The sequence below is a fragment of the Drosophila takahashii genome, chromosome 2R (assembly GCF_030179915.1).
Source record: "Drosophila takahashii strain IR98-3 E-12201 chromosome 2R, DtakHiC1v2, whole genome shotgun sequence".
Taxonomy (NCBI): domain Eukaryota; kingdom Metazoa; phylum Arthropoda; class Insecta; order Diptera; family Drosophilidae; genus Drosophila; species Drosophila takahashii.
In genome coordinates, this window is record NC_091679.1 from 35249586 (window position 1) to 35273154 (window position 23569).

Sequence of the window (23569 nt, forward strand, 5' to 3'; positions counted from 1 at the left end):
CTAGAAAACATTTTTTTGTGCAAACGTCTTTTTGCACGCTATCGCAAATACTTGAAGAATTTCCTTATCAAAGCAAGCCGGAAACTTTCCCCGAAGTTTCCTTGCGGCTGGGGGATAAAAGTGTGATATGATATGAGTTTTATTGTCTCGGCTAGATTGCAACTCCCTTTATGGCTGGCACACTTCAGCTGGCGCTGGCTGATCCCGACATTAATGCCGGCAAATTGTGCCTCGACACGCCAGCAAATTCAATACAAAATAGAAAAAAAGTTCCTGCCAACTTAAACACTCTGCTCGGGATCGATTCAGTTCAGGGAAGTTCCTTCTCGTAGTTGGGGTTCCTTTTATTTTTTACAGCCGCTGCTGGAAACTTTTCTCATTAGTCACTATTTTTAGCTGCAGTTTAATTGTTACACACTCGCAGGACGAAAGTTTTCCAGCCAGAGTGCGAGTACTCAGAGTTGTTTCAATTTTTTATTCCTTCGCTGGGAATTCATTCCTGGAGGTGGTGGGTGGATGGTGGGTGGTGGCTGGCACTTGAGCAAGATTTGTGTAAACAAATTAAGCGTGCTGCATGCCAGGCCATTTCTTTTCTAACCATCGAGCAGGTGCGAAATGAATATGGTAAAGTTACGCCGCCCAACAAAATTAAAAGTTTTCGGGCCCCCGATGGCAATTAAAGTTAATGCGAGTGTGTGTTTGTTGGCAGGGGCATTCTCCCCAGTAATTACACCAAACGCGTGAGCAATGCCTGTAATTCAGGCTCAAACGAGGAAGCACAAAGCTTTGACATGCCGCAGTCCTGTTCTGAAACAGGACCTTCCCGAGGAGGAATCTGCCTAATGGCGACCCGGGAGCCTGCTCTATTTGTGGAAATTTCATACATTTGCTGGTGGTACCTTTGACGGAATCCTGGCATACAAGATGTTCCCTCCCCGCTGCCATAGAAATTCGTCAGCCCTCTTTTGTTTCAGACAGAAAGCTGGCTTTAATTAAGTGCATTCCTCCACTTGCGCTTAAATGTGAATCCTTTGACTTGCCCGGGGCGGAATCTCCTCGCAAAACAAATTAAATGACAATTTACATTAACCCTAGACGTCGTCCTTGCGGAGTCAGCAGTTCCAAAGGTATTTTCATATTAAATTACCCAGGACGAGTCTGCATCAGAAATGCACTTAATAACTTTACCAGATGGAAACACAAGTCCTGTTCTCATCATTTATGTTAAAACGCCTTAACAATACAATTGAAACCGTCAGCAAATTATAAGGATGTGCAGTCGAGAGTAAAATGCATTATAACGTAATTAAATCCGATTTTAATGGAAACTAAAATTCCTACGCTTCAATTAAATGTAAATGGCAAACGCTGCAACTGGAGCTACCAACTGCAGTTTCTGATCCTTTTCCACCCATTCAGGGCTTTCACTGCCGTAAAAAAATAACTAATTACCAGGATAGTAAGGGTTAATTACTTGCCATGCCTTTGACAGCTATTTTTTCGCCTTCCTTTTAAGTAAGAAAACGTTTTTATTATTCCAGGCAAAGTATTTATTGTTTAAAAAATGGGGTGGGTGAAGCCTTAATGAACAAACGAAGTAAATACAAACTAAACCAATTAAGTAGACTTACGGGCAAAAACAATAGAAAAGTATATTTATCATTATCAGCTATTTTTGGGTTCACTCTTTAGACATACATATATTGAACGTATACAGGGAGTACAGAAAACTTTGGATCGGGTGAGATATGTGCAGGTTTCATTCGATAGTTTAGATTGAGATGTTTAATGAGTTTCAATTTTATTTTACACTATTTCAGAGGGGTTTCTTTTTTCAAATCGCTATGGCTATAATAATAGGTTTGCAAGTTTCCATTGTAAAACATTTTGGCTTAGATATAACTTAAACTATAGATTTCCAGCAAGTGTGCGGCTTAGACAAACTATGACTATTTAGTTCAAAACGCTTTTAAATGGCAAACATGGTAAAAAAATATGCATACGTTAGTAGAGTAGACTTAAAGGAACGATGATTGATTTCAGAGGGACAAACTAAGTGTGAATAAATATTATAGGACTTTTCTTGGACACTGGACTCGAGCCCCGACTTATTAGTTTAGGTATGTACAAGTTAACCTTATTTGGATATAAACACTTCAAGCCTACGATATGATACAAAACACTTAAAAGCTATAGCCTTACTCTTTACATAGTTTGCATAAGTTGAAGGCGGCTGGGCTCAGTTGATCCACGTCTCGCAGTGAGTTTCCTTTTTAAGGCACAGACATTATGTACACCTGATGACAGTACTTAGGTCACTATATAGAGAGGGATTCGGATGGATCTATGTGGCTGGGGGCTTGCCGTGCACTCGAAACCGGTAGAGGCATGTGTAGGTGGGCTGGCCGTGGTTCGTCTCGATGCGCAATTCGACGATCTCGTATGGCCTTTTGATGTCCAGGTTCTGAACGGCAAAGTACTGCAGGGAGGCGCCATTGTCCTCGAACTGGTACTCGCCGAACAGCACAGGTTCCTGGTCCTTTTCTTGCACCAACCCCTGAAAAAAAGCACCAATTTGATTAGATTTTGAATGATTTACTGATTATTTACACTTACCCAAACGGTGAAGTTGCGAGGAGCGGAGTCTATCCTTCCTGTGGGCGACAAACTCTTGGGTATGTGTTCGAGGGTAAATCCGGTGACGTACACCAGCGAGTTGAGCTTCAGCACTGTGGGGGTGAAATTATAAGAATTTAATTTATATTAAGTATCGACTCGCGACTTGCCTAGGAATCCGGGGAAACCCTGGAATGCCCAGCACTCTCCTGGCTGCACGTTGGGCGAAATGGCCACCCGGGGCGTGTTGGTGGGATACCAGAGTGGAATGCCGAACACCGAGATCTGAGCCGATTTGGTCTGGTAGCTCTCGGTGCAGCGCGTAGAGAGAATCTGGCCACCCGCCGACTCGAGGGCGAAGTCCACCAGGCCCGTCTTGTCGGCATCGTAAATAGCCAGCACCGTCTTCACTATCTGGCGCACCTCCTCCTCGCGGATGTGGCCTTTCAGCGCCTTGGTACTCTCGTTGTGCTTCGCCTCCACGACCAGCAGCATCTCCCGCTTGAGCCGCTCGCTGATGTCGCTCATCAGCAGGATACTGGAGCGCTCGATCTCGTCGCGGATGTTGTTGTTGGTGCGCTTGTTCAGCTCCAGCAGCTGCTGCTCCAAATAGTCCTTGGCCACGAACATGCTGCGCACCCAGTTCTGCAGATCGACATCATCCAATTGGCCAGCGGCACCGCCAGCGGTGGATTGCTTGAAGCCCAGAATTTCGACCAGGGAAAGTTTGACCTGCTTGTTGAGCAGAGCGAACTGCGAGTCGTTGAGCGCAGAAAGTTTGGATTCGATTTCAGCCAGTAGACCGCTGAAGCGCCGATCCTGGGCCAGTTCGTGCTGCTGCATGCGTTCCAGCAGGTCCTCCTGGCCAAGCTTCAGATTGCTGATCGACTGGTGCAGATCGGCGTTCTCCGCCTGCTTGTCGGAAAGGGCCAACTTAATGAAGGCGATCTCCCTGTTCAATCGATCGATTTCAATGTCTGCTGGCGGGGATCCAGAACTCTCCTTGGGCTGGAGCTTCTGAACCTGGGCATTAATACGGGAATCCACAAAATCGGCCAACTCGGGAGCCAACAAGATGCGTTCCAGCAGCGCCGCAAAGTCAATCCTCTCCAGTTGAATTGTGTAGTGCGATTCGTGCAGGTGGACCTCTGATTTAATTAGTCGGGTGATCTCCTCAAGGTTTGCTTGCGATAGCTTTGCTCCTTCCAGCCAATCGCCAGATTTTTTCAGCTCCAGTTTCAGTTTTATGGCCAGATCAGCCAAATCCTTCTCGTTTAGCTCCGTTTTCTGTGCAAATTGCTGCAGATTCTCCTTCATCAGCTGAACAATGAGTTGAACCTGGTGCGGTGGCAGTTCCTTCGATTGCTGCTGCATTTTCAGCTCCACCAACTGCTGCACATAGCTGTTGACATGGTTCAAGATATTCTCGTACTCCTCCGCAGTCAAGGCCTTCTGTATGTTGCTCTCGATGCTGGCCATGTTGAGCTTGATGGCCTCCGCTTCCTCCTGGGTTGTTTTAATGGTGGGTACCTGCAGCCAACTCTTCAAGGAGGCCCGAGCACTGGACAAACGACTTTGCACGGAGCCGAAAAGAGCCAGTGGCAGCGGCAAGAGAGCTTCGGCGCGCTGAACGTATCCAATACGTTGATCCTCCTGCAACAGCGACCATCCTGGCCGGAGAGAAAGCGAAACAAAGCACTATTAGTTGGCAATCCTTCTACATTTCCAGTTCCCTGCAGCTTCGATATTCAAATGGTCTGAGGTAAGAAGGGGAACTTCGTTTTTTGGGGTAATTCCAACACAAATGCAGAAGGATAGAGTTCGGTTTTGGCCAACCAATATTGCTTGTTTACATTTTACTTACCATTTAGCGAACTTCCAACAAATGGCAAATAAAACAAACTACTCTTCTTTTGTACTTGATGTTTTGTATGAAATTGTTTGCGATTTATTTTTTGTATAGACTATTACAAAGCAAACAGTGAACAAATTACAGTTAAACGTTGTTTGACAACAAGTATGATTTAGTTAGGGCCTTCACCCAGACGGCTAAAGGCCCTAATTGTTGGACAAGAGTTTAGTTTACGTAAGTGATTACAAGAATTCTGCAATTTGAACAGCGGCGAGCTCTATCCTTCTCCCATCAGCCTGTGATGTTGCATTTTGTTGGGAATTGTGCAGGGGTTGTGGTAGGGTGGGATACATGTGGGGTGGTTGTGTATGAGAGGTTGTCTAAATGAGGGGACGAAAAACTATAAAATAAATGGGTAAATTGCGAGCCCAGCAGACGGACAAAACACGGACCAAATGCTTTAGTTTGTACTTGAATTGTTCATGTAGAAAGTTTATCAACAAAATCCTATCAAATAAGCAACTGCTGCAGCAGTTCGGCCGCCAAACGGTAGCCTCCCCATTCCAGATGCTCCCTACACGCGCTCATAATAGACCTGATCGTCGGCCTGAAAGATCTGGCGTCCCTTGTTCACCACGTTCTGACCGATGGTTCGCAAGTACAGCACATAGTCGTCGGCCCAGTCGCGAACGCGCACCGCTTGCTCGGCGGCCTGGGAGCGCAGCGACTCCAACTGGGCCTGGTTCAGGTAGTCGCTCACGTTGATCTTGGGCAACTCAGGTAGGGTAAATGTGTATTCGGACAGGGATTTGGGTGGGAAAGTTTCATTGGGGTGTATGTAATAGAACAGACCTGCAAAGGCAAAGCAAATTAGGCGTTGGTCCTTGGCAGATGGCGAGTGTAGAATAAAACATGTCGTCACGTGGCCGCAGAATTTAGATCCGCGGGATTATACTAACAAGCTAATGATGGCGTCACGCGACAGTCAATATAAATAAACCCACCGAAGGTGATCTATATGCATATAGCACGAATTCTCGAACCGACACAAGGTCAGGGCACACGTTCGAACATATTTTACTTTACATCGTTGTAAATCGGATGGGGCTTTGGGGGCCTACTCACCAGTCAAGAGCAGCAAGGGCAGCAAAATCAGCAGAAATATTAAGAACCGCTTTTTCGACTTGTTTTCCGCATCCGAGGACCGCAGCAGCCACGTGTCCAGACTGAGAACCGATCCAATGAATATGTACAAGTAGCGCAGCAAGCTAGTGAATCCTCCTCCGATAGCCTGGCCGACTTTCCCCAAGAATCCGACCTGTTGGCTCTGCTGGCGCCTAGCGTAGTAGTTCTGGTAGGCATTCGTTTCCGTGGCCGAGATATTGGTCACTCGAGTCCACACGGTGGAAACGCTGCTAATGACCAGCTGGATGAGGCGGACGAGCCACCAGCTCTGCTTCTGCTGCTGCTGCCCAAAGGTGGCGTCCAGTTCGTCGGCGGAATCATAGTTGGCCTGCTGCTGGGTATACTTGGACTGATAGCGGCGGCGGATGAACTCCTCCTGGGCAGGGTTCTGCTGAACCATGTAGTTGACCCGATCGTTGTGGTTTTCCAGGCTCCGCCGGGACATGTTGGGCATGGCCACAATGCCCGGTGCCAGTTGGCGACGGTGGGGGGACAGTTCCGAGTAGGTGTAGTCCGTTTTAGGTGTTTTGCTGCAAGATAACTTTATTATTATACTGCTATAAGGGTGCAGACTCGGTTTACTCACTTCCAGTACTCGCCAGCATCGCGGTACTCAATGTAGGCCAGGTAGTCGCTGACATTTCCCGAGCTGAGGTTGCCGTTCGAGTGGTTCAGCTTCTCCTGGGCGGAGTTCAGCGTGTTCTGTGTGGTCTCCAGCTGGCTTCGGTTGCGCGGCGTCGATGTGGCCGCTCCGGATAGCTTGGTGAAGATCGACGTGACTGTGGTCTTGGTCGAGGTCTGTTTGCGTTTGGCCTCCGGGGTCATGTCGTCGCTGGAGTAGTCCGAGGTCAGCTGGGCAAAGGCCTTGCTGCGGGTTTTCTTGCTGGTGCTGCTGCTGCTCGACTCCACTATATGCTCCTCCACTATCGTTCTGCAAAAAAAGGGATGTAGATAGTAGTTGGTGAAGATTTGGGGAAATATTTTCAGTGAATAAGTCCCCGATAACGTGCTCGCGGAATCTTTTCCAACAGCGAGTACAACGTATCAAAACAAAAATACAAAAATATGCTTTTAAACGCCGCTGACCTTCAACGCTGCTGGCTATTAGCCCACCCCAAACCGCTTGTTTTTGTGGCTGAAACGTGAAAACGAATCTGTGATGGCCAACGTGGGACTCCGAATGTCGTCATCGAGTTTGAAAGACCGATCGGACGGATAGACGCTCTCTTGAATTGGGCGCCAAAAGCTAACGAAGCTCGACGAGCTGCCGCACCCTGTATGTGGCTTTGCCTTCGTTTTCTGCCCGTTTCGAAATTGAAATTCGCGCCGAGCGTGAATAACAAGGAGGTGACGTCATGGCGGCAAGCACACGGCATACAGTCACTATAAATATGCGTTGCTATACAGTGAAACGTGCCTAAGTGTAACTCATGGTCTCTATAGAAATATGCAGTGTTATTTAAGAAATTTTTTACAATGTTTGGTTTGTAAAAACCATTATTTTAAAGTTGCCTTTTAAAATATTTACTCTAATTTGAAGACCCGAGATTTTTATTTTTTTTAGTCCAAATTGTATAACAGATTGTGGTTAGTATTACAGAAGTTCGACTGTAATAGTGACGTGATGGTTTAGTTAACATTTCTGGTCTTACATGGAGTAAAATTGGATTTCCAAATGGTTTGTAATTACCGTGAAACTTACTTAACACTAACTTCCTCCCCGAAAGTGGTAGAAATACAAATTAATAGGACCATTTCTAGTCCTATTTCGGGAGCATCCCAGACACTTACTGCACATTGGGGACCGCCGACTTCTTCTTGGGATGCTGCACATGTCCCTCCTCTCCGCCCTGATCGTTCGATCTCAAGAAGGGTGTCTTGGAACGCGACCGCCGACGCGTTTCTATCTGGTACGTATCATCGCTCATGATTGGGCTCTCTTCCAAGTGCTCGGCGGGGCCCTGGGGGAGGGAAAAAACGAAAATAATTAACATGGCCAGCGATTTATGTATTTGGAGTAAACATTAAAACCCGTCTGCTCTCATGAGAGTGTGTGCGTGTGCTAGGCGTGGGTTGTTTACAATTGGGCAGCTGGAAAACTATACTTTACTTTTGGGCACCGTACTCTCTTCTACTTTAATGCTCGAGTGCTTTTCCGATCGAGCTTTCCGCGCAACATTAATGCCGCATTATGCAATGCGATGCGTGTGGAAGCGAAATGAAATGAGCGCAATGCCCGGTTTTTAATTAGAATGCAATGGGGAGGTAAGTGGGCATGGGCAGGCCGCAAAGATGGCTTCTAAAAATAGGAGGGAGCATTTTCGGATCGCGAATTGCTTGCCAGTGACCGTGGAACTGTTGATGGACTCGTGGAAACGATTCGATTCTTTGGGGGAGCATAGATTCCAATTCCAGGGGGCGGGGTGGCGGAACAGGGTGCTGCGGCGGCGGGCCACGCCATTCACAAACAACAAACAACGCGCGATAATCAATACGATGAATTGCCCAAAATGGGTTCGCAGCACAGGCGCAAACATTTGGTATTTCGGTGAAATGGAAACCCAAACAAGTTTTCCGCAGCTGCGTCATAACGTTTGTAAGATGTAGCTGTGAAAATGAAGCACGCACACACACACACACACACAATCTAAACTGGCAAAGCAAAGTGTTTCGGGCATTTCGCCCGTAAATATGGCACATACTCAATAATATTTCTGCTTCTACCGCACTTAATGAATTCCACTCCGATTTAATTTGCTAAATATTCGGTTTGTTTGCAAGCGCCGCAACGGTTTTATAAATAGCCTCCACTGGCGCGACAACAAATCACGTCTTTCCCGAGCGGCGAAAAAAATTGGAATAATCAGTGTTGCCAGATGAAAACTGTGGAGGGAGGAGTGTGACTGCGGAATAATGCCACTTTTACATTTTCAAGTATTCCAAATAGTATTCCAAACGGTCCCTCTGAAAATATCGGCTTCAACATGAGCTCTATCGATATTCACTCTCGATTATTGACTCCGATTAGGGTATTTCTTTTAATTGCGGAAACGCTGTTGCAATTTTATGAGGTAATAACGAATAAAATAAATGTTGATTTAAATTTTTAAATTTATTTAGAGCACAGTCCTCCCGAAAATATTTTGGTCGCTGTTGTCTAAACTGGGCATAAGAAAATACTATCGTAATAGTCTATTACGATATCACATCACTATAGCGGGGAATACAAGCTTATCGCTGACTTCCTATCAGCCTTCCAGCAGTCTTCCTATCTATCCACAATCTTTGTAAAACCCAGTGAGTAAGTGCAGTGATCTCACGATCTTTAATCCGATCAAAATGAGTTTTGAAGGACATAAAAAGGCCTACCAGGCAATGGGTGAGTGCCTTTTTAGGGCTTTAGATATCTGAATACATCTCCTTTTCACCAGAACTTTACTGTAAGGAAGTGGCCGTGAATGATCCCCTTGCAAGCAGCATTGAGCAGACCCCTAATGGAGAATTTAAGCTTGCTTTTTATGTGCACGAGTAGGTAAAGTTGTACAGAATGGCTGTCTATTTCTATAAAACAAACCATTGCAGATCGTTTTACGGTGGGTTAATTGGCTCCAAGGGTTCCACTAAACACTCCATCCAGGAAAATACCAAAACACAAATCTATTTTCCGCGTTCAAACGAGGAACCCAACGAAGTGATTATCAGGGCCAAGCATCGCAATCAGGTGTGTGATGCCCTGGGATGCATTCGGTTTCGAATGATATCCATGCGAAGAAAGATGAGCCGCACACATATTTTGGCCGTGGCCCTAAACTTTGGAGAAGTCCAGGAGCGATATGTGGAACTTAAGGTAGAGATCATGAGGTGAAAGCGGACCAAAGAAAATCTGATATAAAGTCTTCTTTCAGAAATGTATTTTAGAGGCCCAGTTGCCAGGAATCCATGAGGGGCTGTTCATATCGAAATATTGCCTACACTATACTATAGGGGTTTTTGTGCTCTTGGATGAGAAAGAACGCCAAAAGGCTCTAAAAGTGCTGGATTCCTGTCGTTCCCAGTTAGCTGACCTAAAAACTCCTTTCGAAATGAAAGTCAAAGGCCTGGTTACAAACGACAATCCCAGCTTAACTCGTGTTTTGCACGGCTGCATCGAGTCTCCGGACCTGAAGAAGTTTGCTGATCGATGTAATGCTCTCTACGAGAACGCTGGATTATCACTCTTGGGAACATGCAATATGCGCATGAAGATAATGAACATCCGATTTCGGGAGGAGGCAACAAACAAGGATACCTTTGACGCCAGCGAGATCGTAGAACGCTTTGGGAACTTCGACTTTGGTACAGCAATATGCCAGGAAGTGCACCTGTGCGAATTGGGATCTCGCGGAGAGGACAAGTTCTACAATATATGCCGAAGCCTACAGATTTAAAATAACCTGTGTAACTAAGGATAAAAACAGGAGCAAAATAAACGAAGAAAACATTTGATTGAACACTTAACTGTGAAGTATTCTATTAAAGTTTGAAGGTGCTAACGTTTTTGGGAATACCCTTAGTAAATAAACGGAAGAGTTATCGATAAGACAACACGGAAACTTAGCCGGGACCCGAACCGGCAATTATTTTGTTCGAAACAGCTGGCAACTCTAGGCCAAAGTACCACAACAAACCAAAAGGTTGCTTGTGATTTTAGTTGCAAACACATAAAATATGATAGAAATAACGTGTAACGATCGTCTCGGCAAGAAGGTGAGTTCAGAGCCCAATGCAATAGTTGATCTGCTTCACACAGCGTTCCATTTGCAGGTGCGCGTCAAGTGCAATCCCGACGACACAATCGGGGACCTCAAGAAACTCATTGCGGCACAAACGGGCACCAAGCACGAGAAGATTGTCCTGAAGAAGTGGTATACCATCTACAAGGACCCCATCCGCCTATCCGACTGTAAGCCCTTCGGCAATCAGTGCACAGCTATAAACTAATATACATATATTCCCATCTTTTCAGATGAAATCCACGATGGCATGAATCTGGAACTTTACTACCAATAAAACTGCGAGGCGATGGGTCCTGTATCGTGGTTGTCCGATTTTTATAGCTTCTTTGATAAATAAACATTTGAATAAATACTGTACTTCTTGGTTTTTCTTTATTATCTAAACTATTTTGTAATAAAATATATAATTTTTTGTTTCAAAAATCCCCCTGACGACGTCCCTGTATTCGGTATTTTTTTCGCATTCTGTTGCAGCGTTGCCAGATCGCCGAAGACGCGTCCAGGGAAATAATAACAAAAAATCGGAAACTGCAGATTTAATTTTCCGCGAAATGTCCATGATTCCGTTCTTTCCCACCCTCAAGGTGTCCGTGGCGAATCGCTACTGGTTGGACATGGCTCCTGCCTCCGTCAACGAGGAATCGCAGACGCGGCGCTACGAGGACGAACGCAGCAACTGGGTGAGCATTTTCAGGACCCCGATTTCCGTATTACTTGCTATATTTTCATTTTCCCTGAAGCGGGAATCGCTCAAGACAGCCGGAACAGATCTCCAGCCGCTGGGCAAGATGCTCACCATTCCCGGCATAGAAACCGATGACGAAGATGGTGAGTTTTGAGGGAGCACTGCATCCACAGCACTCTTAACCCACTAATCCCTATCCTTTAGCCAACGATGACAGCGAGGATACGGACAGTCACGACGAGGAGGACGACGAGACCAACGATCGCGTCATCCCGGTCACCCAGGACTTTTACTCCGCCGACGACATCCAGATGAACGACGAGACCTCGCCCACAGCGCCCTGAATTTGGGTCTTAAATGTAGCCGGTAATCTACGGAGCTTTCAAGCTGGTGGTTACACAATTATTTATTTTCGCGTCTTGTTCCCTTTACAAACCGTAATAACAAGTGTCGGATACTTTAGGCTTAAATAAATTAAAAACATAGTAAGCAAGTTGGCTGGTTTCCGTAGGCCTGGCTCACTGGTTAAGGACATCGGGGGACAAACCGGGCACTCTACTTGTGCAGCGCCGCCGTCTCCAGCTTGGGAGCCGGCTTGGAGGCCAGGCCCGAAAGCAGCTTCTTGATCTCGGCGATGGCCCGGCCGGGATTGAGGCCCTTGGGGCAGGTGCGCGTGCAGTTCATGATCGTGTGGCACCGGTAGACGCTGAAGGGGTCCTTCAGCTTGCTCAGCCGCTCGGCGGAGTTCTCGTCGCGCGAGTCGATGATCCAGCGATAGGCCTGCATCAGCACGGCGGGGCCCAGGTACTTCTCGGCGTTCCACCAGTACGAGGGGCACGAGGTGGAGCAGCAGGCGCACAGGATGCACTCGTACAGGCCGTCCAGCTTGGAGCGGTCCTCGACGGACTGCAGATACTGGGCCTTGCCCTTCTGCTCGCTGGCCTCGTTCCTGCAGGGGATTAGGGGGGATTAGTTATTGCTATCCAGTCTATAAAGATATCCGACTCACTTGCGCTGCAGCCAGGGCTGGATGTTGCGGTACTGCTCGTAGAAGTTGTTCATGTCCGGCACCAAATCGCGCACCACATACATGTGGGGCAGCGGATACACCTTCAGCGACTTGGAGGTGTTAATGTCTATCTTGCTGATGCAGGCCAGCGTGTTGGTGCCGCCGATGTTCATGGCGCAGGAGCCGCAGATGCCCTCGCGGCAGGAGCGCCGGAAGGTCAGTGTGGGGTCCACCTCGTTCTTGATCTTGATCAATGCGTCCAGCACCATGGGCCCGCATTCGCGCAGGTCCACCTCGTAGGTCTGCATGTAGGGCTTCTCGCCGGCGTTGTCCGGATTCCAGCGGTAGATCTCGAACTTCTTGATCTGCGGCTCCTGGGCCTCCTTGGGCTGCGCCTGCTGCTCCAGCTGGGCGGTGCCATTGCTGATGGTTCGCAGCTGGTGTGGGAAATAAAAAGGGTATCAGTTAATAACGTTTTAGCCATTTTCCGTCAACCGCCCAGTGAAAAAACGTTTACATAACAGCCAATGGCCGTTGGCAATTCCCCCAATTACGACGCTTGGGATTGCATGTCTGGCCGTTTGTCTATATCTCCCGGACCCCCGATTTCCGCCTTATATAACTGCACGGGCCCAAAAGCCGCCTGCACCCCCCACGCCCACGCCCACGGGATTCTGGCCAAAAGAGCGATGATTTCCCGTCCTCCGCTCACCTGGTTCCTGGCCACCAGGGTTCCCACGCGGCTCAGCATTTGTCTCGCCTCGGTTGCCAACATTTTGGTCGCGGTTTCTGCTGCAATTGAAACGGCACTGCGTTTGCAATTATCGATTTGCTTGGAAGCAAAATAAGTGTTTTCTTGTTGGCGTACAAAAGTTGCACGAACTAAAAAGTGTGACCGTCGTCGGAGCAAGACCCCGAGGAAACGCACTAAAGTATACCAGGAAAGATGGCGGCTCTGGCCACACTGGCCGTAACGGATTATTATTTTTGAATTTGAAAGTGGGTTACTATATTCTACCAATAATTCTATTTACCTATTTGGACACCTTTATAAATGTCGTTATAATACTTATTTGAAAAGATTTTTAAAGTTTTTTTTTGTTTAATAGTTAACAACCAAATTTATTACTTCCTCGTCAAATAATGCTTTATACAATTTTTTTTTATGTTGATAGATGAAACTTACGGTTTTTGTGAGGTTCTATTGCTTAAACAATTATTTAAATTTAAAAGTTGTAGATTACACTTCATACGATTTTATGCTATGAGCAATATATTAAGCAATATGCTTAAGTTAAATTTAAAAGTTCTACATCTCACTTTATACCTGTAGTCGAAATGTTAAAAAAATATTTTAACTGTCTACGAGGTAAAATAAGTGGACGGCACTCATGCGGAACAAAGCCTTAAATTCCGATTGAAACTCTGAAAAAAACTTTACCCATTTAAAAGTGAAGTGGACGGACTGCTGTACTTAATTAATTTACGAAGCCATTCTTGCTATCCTTTAACTGCAGCTCAGAAGAAACCCTTTTTGAAAATATAAAACGTAAACTAATTGAATTTTTATATTTATTTGTGAGAGTACTAGGGTTGATCAATAAACTGTTCTTTACAGCAAAAACTTTTAATTGAACGTATGTATTCATTGGATTTTAACATCAAAAGAAGCCGTTGAGTTGATGTTTTGCATCTTATTCGTACAAAAAATACCCTTTTTTCAGATTTGTAGCAAGAAAAAGTATATGTATGAAGGAAAAGAGAGCAAGTAAGTATATTTTTGAACCACCTAATTAGTTTATGGGTACTTAAAATATTTACCTATATATATGTTCAAAGCTATTTATTAATTTGTAATGGAGTTAACGTGTTTGCTAATATTCCTTCAAGCCATTTTAAGTTAAAATATTTTTTAAGAGGGCAATGGCTAAAGGGTATTTAAAAGGTGGAAAGTGCACCTAATTTTTTTTCTTGGTTTTTGTTTTTCAGCATTTGTGAAATCTCTACCTTTAAGGGTACTTGCCAAGATCCTGGGCCAACTATTATGTAAAACTTTTTAAATGGCGCTTGGCAAACCCCGAGACAACAGCACGACGACTTTGTCAATTGTTCAGTGACCTTTTGTTGTTGGGCAAACTTTTCCGGACTCTTTCCTCCCCGCCTCTCGCATTGGCACCTAGGAAATGGAAAACCCCAGGTGAGGTAAAAAGTAAGAGTGGGTATCCAGTTTGCTTTATGAGCCGCTGCCTGCGAAGAAAGCGGCGGAAAAAAGTTTCTCAATGTTAAAGCAAACACAGGCAGCCACTAAAGTTGCCACCGAAGGAAGGCAACTGAATCCGCATTCAGACCCAACCAAGAAGCCACAACTCCTCCTCATCGTCCGCCTATTAAAAGCAAATAAAAACAATGAGCGCGAAACTTAAATAAAACCAAACGAGGAGAGTAAAGCGAAGGATTTTATTTGTGTACTCTGCTTTTATTCGGTTGAAACACAAAGGGGCGAAAGTGAGGTCATAAAAGAAGGTCTTAGATTTATCTCCCAGACACTGGGAAAAAGTTAGGGAGTAAAGGTTTATTTTGGAATAATATTAGACATATAAAACTAACCTGAATAATTGTCAGTAATAAATTTAATATTTATGAATTTTCCATACATTTATGAAAAGAATAAGGATATTTAAAACAGTACATTAAAATTATTTACTATAACTAATAGCCAATAATAAATTATTATTTATATTTTTTCCCTGTGCAACTAGACGATTGTTTTGATTTCAATTTAAGAGCTGCTAATGCAAATGCGAATGTCTGAGGAAAGTTCGGCAATTAATCAATGGGCGAGCGGCTTGTTTCTCAACTGTTGCCTACTTTTGCGAGCCGAGAAAGATGGCCGAAATCAATGGGGCCCGCCAGCAACTAAGCCCCTTAAATGAATGGCTTATGAGCCGGAATGGGTGGCCACTTGATAAATCAGTTCTGGTCCTCAGCCCGCCTACCGTTTTCCGATTTCCGTTTTCCGCCCCTTAACTTTATTTGCGTGTGCCATTTTCGGAGTGACGCAGGCCACAGCAGAAAGCAGATACACACCGCATTTGTTTGCTTTAAATCTTAATGGCCGAACTTCCAGCCACTCAATGATTTCGGCCTAACTGCGGAAAAATGATCGATTTGTTGATATACCAACCATTTATTTGCCATTCGTTCCCGTGCATCTGTGTGTGTGTGTGTGGGGGGGTGTGAAGAGATTGAATAACTTGGCTAACAATAGACGCAAGCGGTACAAAAATAGCAATTTTATTCGCACATTTGTCTGGCTACAAGTCTATTGTCCCTGCTGTTATGGATGGTATGTGTATCCGTGCTAACTGTGCGACAATATTGTCAAAGTTTTGTGTATTAAACCGGCATTCATAGTACGTCATTTCCCCGGGGTGCCATAAAAAATAGACATCCACTTTGGTGCGGCAAAAAAAAAGCGACAGACGCGTCCGCATCCCCTCATGTAATCCAATATTCGGGCACTGGTGTGGGTGCGACCACTTGACGCACTTTTGTTACATGTTTCGATGAATTATTTATGGACAAATCCCCGCCGAAAGCATCGATGGGCGCTCGTCGTACACTCGACACTCAATCTGTCATTAAAATGGCCGCAAATCAACGAAAATTAACTCCCATTTCGAGTATTTGGCGAAATTAATACGGTAATTGGGAAAATTATGTTTCTAAAAAGGTAAATTTCGGCATTTCGAGCCTCAGAGGTTTTGTAGGAGGAAGGTGGGGCCAAACCGACATCCCCAATATATGGATGAAAAGAAACCTCTATTAAAAGATGTGTATTCATATCAGGAAAAATCATAAATGGATACAGTATAACTATTGAAAGCACATGTTGTTGTACTGATAAAGAGTAGTTTCTTTCTCGATATACTTGGTACCCAATTAAAGTTTTAAAGAGAAAAGGAGCGTATATATAAAAAAAGCATAAAGAATATGAAATAGATACTCAAGTTACCTTTACATCCTTAAGACATCTCTGGAGTTTTTAAGATGAGGTATTAAAATTGTAAAGCCCGCCGTGAATGTAAAAAACTGTCGAGAGACGTAATTTTTATGTTTCCGCTTTATTTGTTCTTCAATGCGGGCAAATTTTAAAGCTTCTCCTTCAGTGAGGCAGACAGAGCCTGAGAATTCAGGCACCTGACTGCAAAATGAAAAAGAATTCCATAAAAAAAACACCACTGTTGCCGTTGGCAATCCAACGCAGCAGTCCGGCTTGCATTTTCCAGGGGAAAAACTGTTGATAGACGCTTTTTAATTTAAGCCAACTCAAGGGCCCTTGTAATACGAGAAAGGTGTAGTAAAAACACGCGGCATAGTCGAGTTGCCGGAGAAACTATTTATCAACCTGATAGCGACAGGGCCGTTGACGGCAACAAAGATGTCACGCGGCTCAAAATCAAACAAGTTATCAAAAGCGCATCAAGCGCGACAGTTCGAGAGGCTCCCCATTGTTGTAGTTTCCTTTCTTGTTTTTTTATATTTTTTTTTCTCTTTTCTGGTCCTTGAGGCACGCACAGGACGATATCTCGGATGGCGGCACGTAGGGCAGACTGCCGTTATTGCTCCTGTTGCTGCCAATACTGTTGTTTCTAGTATTACTGTCGTTGTGCGAGGCACGAGCGGCATAAATGAAGTGGTGAAGTCGGGTCGCCCGTTAAGAGTCCACAAAATCATACAAGGCCACTCTTTAATACCGAGGTTAAAGCTGGCCAAATGTCCTGACAATCGGAAAAAGGATGTGGGCCAATAAAGTGGAACAGCGTACAAGCTATTAGGAAAAAGTTGGTGATAGATAGTAGAATTGGGTTAGAAATATCTATTTTTACAAAGAATATTATAATTTATTTTATATCAATTTTTCAAATTCAATTAATTTTTAATGTAATTATTTTCTTGTTCCATATTTTTCAAAGTTTATTTAGATTTAATATCGAATAACATCATTAATTTGCTTTCAATAAACCAACCATGTTCAATATAGTGCAACTTTTGTCCTTGATGAACGTCTCAGGCTAGGCGTAAATAATTCAAACTAATTCGCCCGACTACGAGGAAAGTATTTATGAATAAGTGAGCTGCCAGTGGGTCAAAGATAACTGGGCGCCGGTCAGCCTTGGAAATGCTGCTTATTTGCGCTGGACAAACAACTCGTAGTCCTGGGCAATATTTGTACATTTAATGGCCGCCGGCCTGCCTTGATTAAATAAGCAAACAAAGCGCCAAGCCGACAATAAACACAACGCACAACACACAAGCGAATGCGATATTTGCACAATATTTGTTTATGGGCAAGGGCCGTGGCTAATCAAACAGCCTTGGAGGAGAACGGTGGCTGGGAGGTCCAAGGACGTTTCGTTTAGGCTTCTCCCCAAATGATGTTAATGCGATTTTCATGCGATAAGCGTCGCATTAGCGCAATAAGCTACAAATAATCAGCCGCCTGACAGGCATCGTCGTCACACCTGGGCGCAATCCGCAATCAGATTCCTGTCCCATAAAGCCCGAAGAGCCCAGAAAAGCACGCCACGTTCAACTTGCTGCGAGATGGCTTTAATGGCGGTGCTGTTTTCCAGGCTTTTCCTCCTGCTCGCCCCTCAAAAATCAGCCAAGCAAGAAGGGCACAGCCCGTTTATTAACTTGCCCGGACAGCTTGCTTAAACTGCCGGAGTGCTTATGCAAATGTATGTAAAGTGTTGTAGTCGCCCGACAAATGCGGAGCCAAAGCAAAACCCTCCAAATGAAGTGAGAAAATAAAATTAAAACTTACACACTCAGTTTCAACGCCTTTCCTATCCCATTCAAAGCAAAAAATCCCCATACCATTCCGCTGCTGTGTGGAGTTAAGCGATAAATTCCAGCCAGTCAGAGCCAGAAAAAGAAAGAGCCAGAAAGTCAGTGGTGGGCAAGGTACACCTGGGAAATATTTGCACTTGTGGGACGAAGGGTAAGTGATCTCCTTAGTACCCCGTTAAGGTAAAAGGCATAGTGAATCTCTTTTTTCAGGTATGAAGCCTACTTTGTATAAAATGTTCAGAGGTAAGATGATTTAATTGCTAATGCTGAATTAAAATGGTTAAGTCAACATTATTCAGTTAAAATTAAATATTTGCACTGCTCGACTGTGTGTAATAATATAAATTTACTTTTCCCAGAAACAATATTATTCACGGTTTAACATTTTTTACAGAGTTAATCAGGCTTATATTTGGTTAAATGTCAAGCGAAAAGTAAACGTAATTCGTAAAAAACGCGCAGCAATAATAACAAAAATAATTTACATATTGGTTGCGGATTGCGGTAGCAAACTCAAATGCAGTTCTAATAAAGGTTAAAAAAAGAACAAAGTTATTGTGGGGTTCAAGATAACATGACATTTATTTAAGGTTAGTTGATTTAAGTTCGGGGGTGTCACCGAAATGTTTTACAACAAAAATCCGTAATGGTTCTTAAGTACAAAAATTCATAAAACCAACCGTCTTTGGTTGGGAAAGATTTCTGTGACACCATATCGGTGATGTACAGTTTTTAAGGGAATCTCGTTGTCGTTTTCGATTTGTATTACTGCACTGAAAGGCTTTAGAACGGAGACTTTTCCATGGAAACAGAAAGAGGTAGTTACCAGATACTGGTACATCGCAGAGGTGTGCAGGTGAAAAGGTAAACAGAATGTAAATTGGTTTCGGTTTTCCAATTCCGTTTTTTCCATGCTGCCCAATGCCGTCGGTTGTGGCAGCTGGTGCGCCGTTCAATGCACCCTATTCGATACGGTTTGCCTTTGCCCCCAGTCGAAGAACCCATTAAGGTTCCGCGGTGAACGCCATTGAACTTGCCACCTCAAGGTGGCAAATAGCGGTGCAAGATGGGTGGAGGGTGAGCTTTGGGTGTTTGGCTGGATTGTCGTTTTCCATTAATGGCGTTCCGCTGCCTGGCCATTAATTAATCCAATTATCGGGCGATTAACGTCCAAATTGAACATCAAGCATCCGCCCTGTGGCGCCGGCTGACAGCAAATAACGAGAGTTTTAATTGCAGCAAGATGCTCATGAAAACGCATTGAAAGCCATGCCAAAATCGATTAATAGTGCACTGCGAATGCGTTGCTTCCGCCAAGCGGACGAGAACCGAACGAAAAGCTGGCCGAAATGCAAATTCAACCGGCCAAGTGGCAGGCATCATGCGGGTCTGACGGGGCACTTTTCACTCTGGAATTTAATCAGAAAACAATTGCATAAAATTATGCTCAACAAAGCGAGAAATTAGTTTTTTACCGTCACGAAATGTTCTCCAAGGGGGGCTGCATTCGCAGGATGTTGGCTTGCAGATGACATGGCCAGCAAGTCGACCCCTGGCGAAATCCCCTCTCGCACAATTTCAAGGACCTCCTACGTAAAACCCCCACTTGTCTTTGCTCTGGGACTTTTGTTGTCCGACACGATGTCTTGATTTTCAAGAGACTTAATTATTAAAGCAGTCTCGGGCAACCGAGAAAACCCTTCGTCGGGTTGAGCTTGAGCTTCAGCCGGAGCTGCCTGCCGAATTGAATGCGTAATTTGAGCCATGAAAGTTGTCTGGCTGAGCAACAGCTGCTAAAAGCAACCGAGGCGACGGCAACGGCAACGGGGACAATTTGCTGCGACGAGTTTGTTGGCTAAAAGTTAATTTTAAGCACACATTTCACTGAGCTCATTAAGCACACAGTTGGCCCATTCCCATCTACATTCCCTCCTCTGATCCTCTGATGGCTGTCCTCCCACAATTGCGCCACGCAAATCGCGCGGATAATCAAGTTTTTGGTTGAATGCAAATGACAGAGACTCCATTGCGTCTATTAACTTTTGATTTGCGGGGATTTGGCAGGGATTGTCGTTAGTGCAAATTTAGTGTTTACATTAGAGCACCACGTTCTGTTTAGTTACGAACAATTATAGCGAATAAGAGATAAAAAGCTTAAATAAGGATGGTTTTACATAGTTTCTGTTGTAAATTATTAAAATTTATTTAAAAGCAAGAGCTACTTAGCTAAACGAGTAAGAGAGAGATGGAGATATGCAAGCAGCTAGGCAGTCGCTTGAATTGGCGCCACCTAGCGGAAATTGCATTATTTGCTCGTAACTCGTTAATGATTGGTCCGATTTAAAAAGTTTGTACTAGATTTGGTATTAAAATTAAATTACAATGAAAATTGCATTTACACATTAACAAAATCTGTAAAGGTGTGGATGCCAGGCACATTTTAAGGTCGTTTAAGGCACCTGAGTTAAATTCTAGGTAATGAACTTACAACATAAGCTTAGAGATTATGGAAATGTAATTCCTTGTTCTGGTTCTTGTAAACAGCTATTCAATACAAGTACCCAGAAATCCGCACAAAGAGTGACTTAAGTTGTTCCCAGATGTATACTACACAGCAATGTGTAGCTATGGGAATTTGCTGAAACTACACTCAGAAAAAAAATCGCCCTAAATTTTAGAAAATCGCCATACTTTGAAAATCGCCTTGAAATTCAGAAAATATTTCTATTTTTCAGAAATATTTTTCTAAATAATAAGAAAAACTTACCCTGATTAGATCAACTCCTCTTGTTATCCACTTTTAGAAAAATTTTCTGTTATTCAGAAATTTTTCTTTCAAACTAAGAAAAAATCGCCTTACATTTTAGAAAATTGGCCCAATCGGTAGCCTAGGGGTCTAATGCGAGCGGATTATTTGTTTTCTACGCTTATATTCGGAAGCGTGTGTTCGATCCCACGTCGAGGCGGACATTTTTTGCGTCCTTTTTTTTTTTTTTTTGCGCATTAAAATGTATACTTTAATACAAATAAGGATTTAGGTAAGCTAACACACACATAATGGATAAATAAGAGTATAAACCTAGAACCCAAGAGAACAGAATGAGAATGTACTTTGTACAGCGCCTCTCGTGATGCTTCCCTGGCGCAGCTAGTAGAGTGTTTGACTGCAAACTGTGAGGTAAGGGGTTCGAATCCCGCGAGCGACCAAAATGGTTTTCTCAAGATAGTAAGTTATTTGATTTTTATGTTTATCATTAATAAATAATATAATAATTTCAGTTATTATTTCAGTTACAATTAAAGATTAAAAGTGTGTTTGTGTACAAGCATCGTGACGTCATCCATGTGTTTAAATAGAGGAGAGAAAAATAAGTTGAAAAACGAGAACCCCAACAACAACACCCCACACCGACAGACTCCACCCAGTCGGCATAACTCCCGATTCCCCGATTTTTTTTTTCTTCTTCTTATTCAATTTTGCAAAAACTAACCCTAAATTTAAGAAATTTTTTTTCTAATTTTTAGAAATATTTTTTCTAAAAGGCAAGGCGAGCTGCCTTTGGCTTAAAAAGTATGGCGATTTTCTAAAATTCAGGGCGATTTTTTTTCTGAGTGTATAATGTAGGCGAGAGCCTTATTAGCTAGTCATAACATGGCCAATAACCCGTGTGTTCCTGCATGCACGTGTGTTAGCGTTACCTCATTTATCAGCTAATCAAATTACTTGGCCATTATACGCAAACATTTGCATGAAGCGTGACCGGGGGGATTGGGGGACAGGAACTCGGGGCAGCTTTAATAGCCAATTTGCGTTAAACGCTGATTGAATAACCGTTAATGCAACTAAAGAGCAAGTGTAACGACTTGTCCCGCCCACATGCGACTCCTGATACTAATGACATCAGCAGGTGGGGGCCCAGTGCAATCGGGCCATAAACACGTACCAACGGCTTTTGCTTTGGCTTTGGCCAAACTGACGGAGTGCCCGGGAAAATCCACGGCGAGAAGGACTTTGAAAACAACGTTAATGTTGTCGGGTCGATCAATGTGCAACAGCCTTTTCCGCTAATGGCCAAGACAGGGAGACAGGAAGCGCCATTAGTAAAGGTGCCACAATGCGTTGGCCGATGGAAATGGAGGGAAAGTGCATTAAGTCTGACGGAGGATCTCCGTCGCCTTGAGCCGACGAGCTCTTTAACGCCAGTCAGCCGCGCCCACCAGCGGAGTTTATTAAGAACGCATTTATCATAATTACCGACCCGTCGGGCTGTTCTGTCTGCCAACTGATGGACGAGGAACAGGAACCGAACTGCCACCACCAAGTGATGACATATTCAACAGGCAAAGCGGCCGTAAAATTCCTGGAATTTCATTCTAGAATGGCCGGCCCGAAAAAATGTCTATGATGGTCCTGTCGACATGGGGCGAGCTCATAAAAAATGCGACAGGCAGACACCATGAAAAAGCAAAAGTACATCTATAACACAGGGAAAAATATTGTATTAGATGGGGAAAAACTAATTATATCATACAACTTAAGAAATTAATTTGTTTTTACTTCATTTAACTTGATCTTCGAATTAAAAATACTTTTGTAACTCCCCTATATTCTCATTAATACACCCAATATCAAAGTTTTTCCTCACTGTGCACCCACTGCAAAAGGAAGAGCCAAGAATTTATACGCGTTGTGGGCAGGCTGTGGAGCTGGAACTGAAACTGGGAATGATTCATGCGGAAATAAAGGCACTCGAGAGTGCCGTAAATATTGTGGCAGCGACCACAGCAACGGCGTCCGGAAAAAGTGCGAAAAACAGGGCGGAAAACAAAAGAAACGCTTTGCATTTTCGTACCTTTACAGGTGAAACACACGAGTGAATCGGTTGATTCATTTTCCTGCCAGTGACAAACCGTCACGAAAATGTCCAAATGTCCCAAAGTCCGAATGTCCACGCACTCCCCTCCATTAAATTTACTCGTAGTTTTGTCGCTGTCGGCTGTGTGCATTATTTAATTGACATGTTGATTGTTTCGCATTGCGATTCCATTTTATGTGCAATTTCAGGCAAGTGTATGATGGTCGTGGGCTGTCAGTCCGAATGCCGAATGGACGGACACTTGCCTGTTGAAGTGCTCACCCTCTGCGACGACTCACCAAAATCACGCTCAACAGTTTGTTGCTCCACGGATAAAAATAATGGAGAGGAGAGCGAGCAACAAATGTTGCCGAAACATGCTGATTGGGGCAGGTAAAATATTCGAGAAGATAAATAAATAACTAATTGGGATTTTTAAAGGAACTAAGAGCCGTTTTCTCCTCCCCATGCTTAATTTAAAGAACGCTTTAAACTCTGAATTTTGAAATATTTTCAAGGTTTGAACCCTACTTTCAGTTTAACATAATGATAAGAAAAAAGGCATAGTACTATAAGTTCAATTTTTTCACCCGTTTTTAGAGTTTGATTGTAATTTTGCTTTAGATAGTTAAGATAAATAAAAAATATGGTGTCCAATTTCCCAGTCGAAATTTGTTTCTTTAAATATTCTATATGGTCGCTTAAAGTGATGTTAGATAAATATTTTCAAAGTCA

The 23569-nt window shown here is 43.9% G+C and overlaps 5 protein-coding genes and 1 long non-coding RNA gene across 10 annotated transcripts; 4 read left to right on the forward strand and 2 right to left on the reverse strand.

Moving 5' to 3' along the window:
* Positions 1 to 1526: 1526 nt before the first annotated feature.
* Positions 1527 to 8538, reverse strand: koi (klaroid). 3 transcript variants are annotated; one of them, XM_017148374.3, is made up of 7 exons: positions 8356 to 8538; positions 7445 to 7614; positions 6240 to 6584; positions 5594 to 6183; positions 2787 to 4286; positions 2617 to 2729; positions 1527 to 2557 (listed from the first exon to the last, which is right to left on the reverse strand). In XM_017148374.3, exons 2-7 carry the CDS (start codon positions 7579 to 7581, stop codon positions 2345 to 2347), a joined length of 2898 nt encoding a protein of 965 aa, XP_017003863.2. In that variant the 5' UTR covers positions 7582 to 7614; positions 8356 to 8538; the 3' UTR covers positions 1527 to 2344. The 3 variants fall into 3 exon arrangements, with proteins under 3 accessions (XP_017003863.2, XP_070068772.1, XP_017003864.2); XM_070212671.1 differs by lacking the exons at positions 7445 to 7614; positions 8356 to 8538 and adding an exon at positions 6740 to 6836; XM_017148375.3 differs by lacking the exons at positions 1527 to 2557; positions 2617 to 2729; positions 2787 to 4286 and adding an exon at positions 4536 to 5320 and having other exon boundaries at positions 8356 to 8520.
* A 353-nt stretch (positions 8539 to 8891) lies between these two features.
* On the forward strand, positions 8892 to 10139 carry LOC108061934 (activating signal cointegrator 1 complex subunit 1-like). Its single transcript, XM_017148376.3, has 4 exons — positions 8892 to 9032; positions 9085 to 9181; positions 9236 to 9500; positions 9559 to 10139. Exons 1-4 carry the CDS (start codon positions 8993 to 8995, stop codon positions 10078 to 10080), a joined length of 924 nt encoding a protein of 307 aa, XP_017003865.2. The 5' UTR covers positions 8892 to 8992; the 3' UTR covers positions 10081 to 10139.
* Positions 10140 to 10251: 112 nt separating this feature from the next.
* ubl (Ubiquitin-like protein 5) lies at positions 10252 to 10785 on the forward strand. The gene is made up of 3 exons (XM_017148324.3): positions 10252 to 10399; positions 10457 to 10595; positions 10659 to 10785. The coding sequence occupies exons 1-3, from the start codon at positions 10361 to 10363 to the stop codon at positions 10700 to 10702; spliced, it is 222 nt and encodes a 73-aa protein (XP_017003813.1). The 5' UTR covers positions 10252 to 10360; the 3' UTR covers positions 10703 to 10785.
* A 111-nt stretch (positions 10786 to 10896) lies between these two features.
* Positions 10897 to 11606, forward strand: LOC108061961 (anaphase-promoting complex subunit 15A). The gene is made up of 3 exons (XM_070213189.1): positions 10897 to 11108; positions 11169 to 11256; positions 11318 to 11606. Exons 1-3 carry the CDS (start codon positions 10980 to 10982, stop codon positions 11455 to 11457), a joined length of 357 nt encoding a protein of 118 aa, XP_070069290.1. The 5' UTR covers positions 10897 to 10979; the 3' UTR covers positions 11458 to 11606.
* SdhB (Succinate dehydrogenase, subunit B (iron-sulfur)) lies at positions 11502 to 13015 on the reverse strand. The gene is made up of 3 exons (XM_017148427.3): positions 12835 to 13015; positions 12123 to 12559; positions 11502 to 12062 (listed from the first exon to the last, which is right to left on the reverse strand). Exons 1-3 carry the CDS (start codon positions 12895 to 12897, stop codon positions 11669 to 11671), a joined length of 894 nt encoding a protein of 297 aa, XP_017003916.2. The 5' UTR covers positions 12898 to 13015; the 3' UTR covers positions 11502 to 11668.
* Positions 13016 to 17727: 4712 nt separating this feature from the next.
* LOC138912498 (uncharacterized) lies at positions 17728 to 23192 on the forward strand. Of its 3 annotated transcripts, none has more exons than XR_011418054.1 (4): positions 17728 to 17927; positions 17990 to 18129; positions 18189 to 18221; positions 23044 to 23192. It is a non-coding gene; the product is annotated as an uncharacterized lncRNA (long non-coding RNA). The 3 variants fall into 3 exon arrangements; XR_011418053.1 differs by lacking the exon at positions 23044 to 23192 and adding an exon at positions 18373 to 18477; XR_011418052.1 differs by lacking the exon at positions 23044 to 23192 and having other exon boundaries at positions 18189 to 18362.
* The last annotated feature ends 377 nt before the right edge of the window (positions 23193 to 23569 follow it).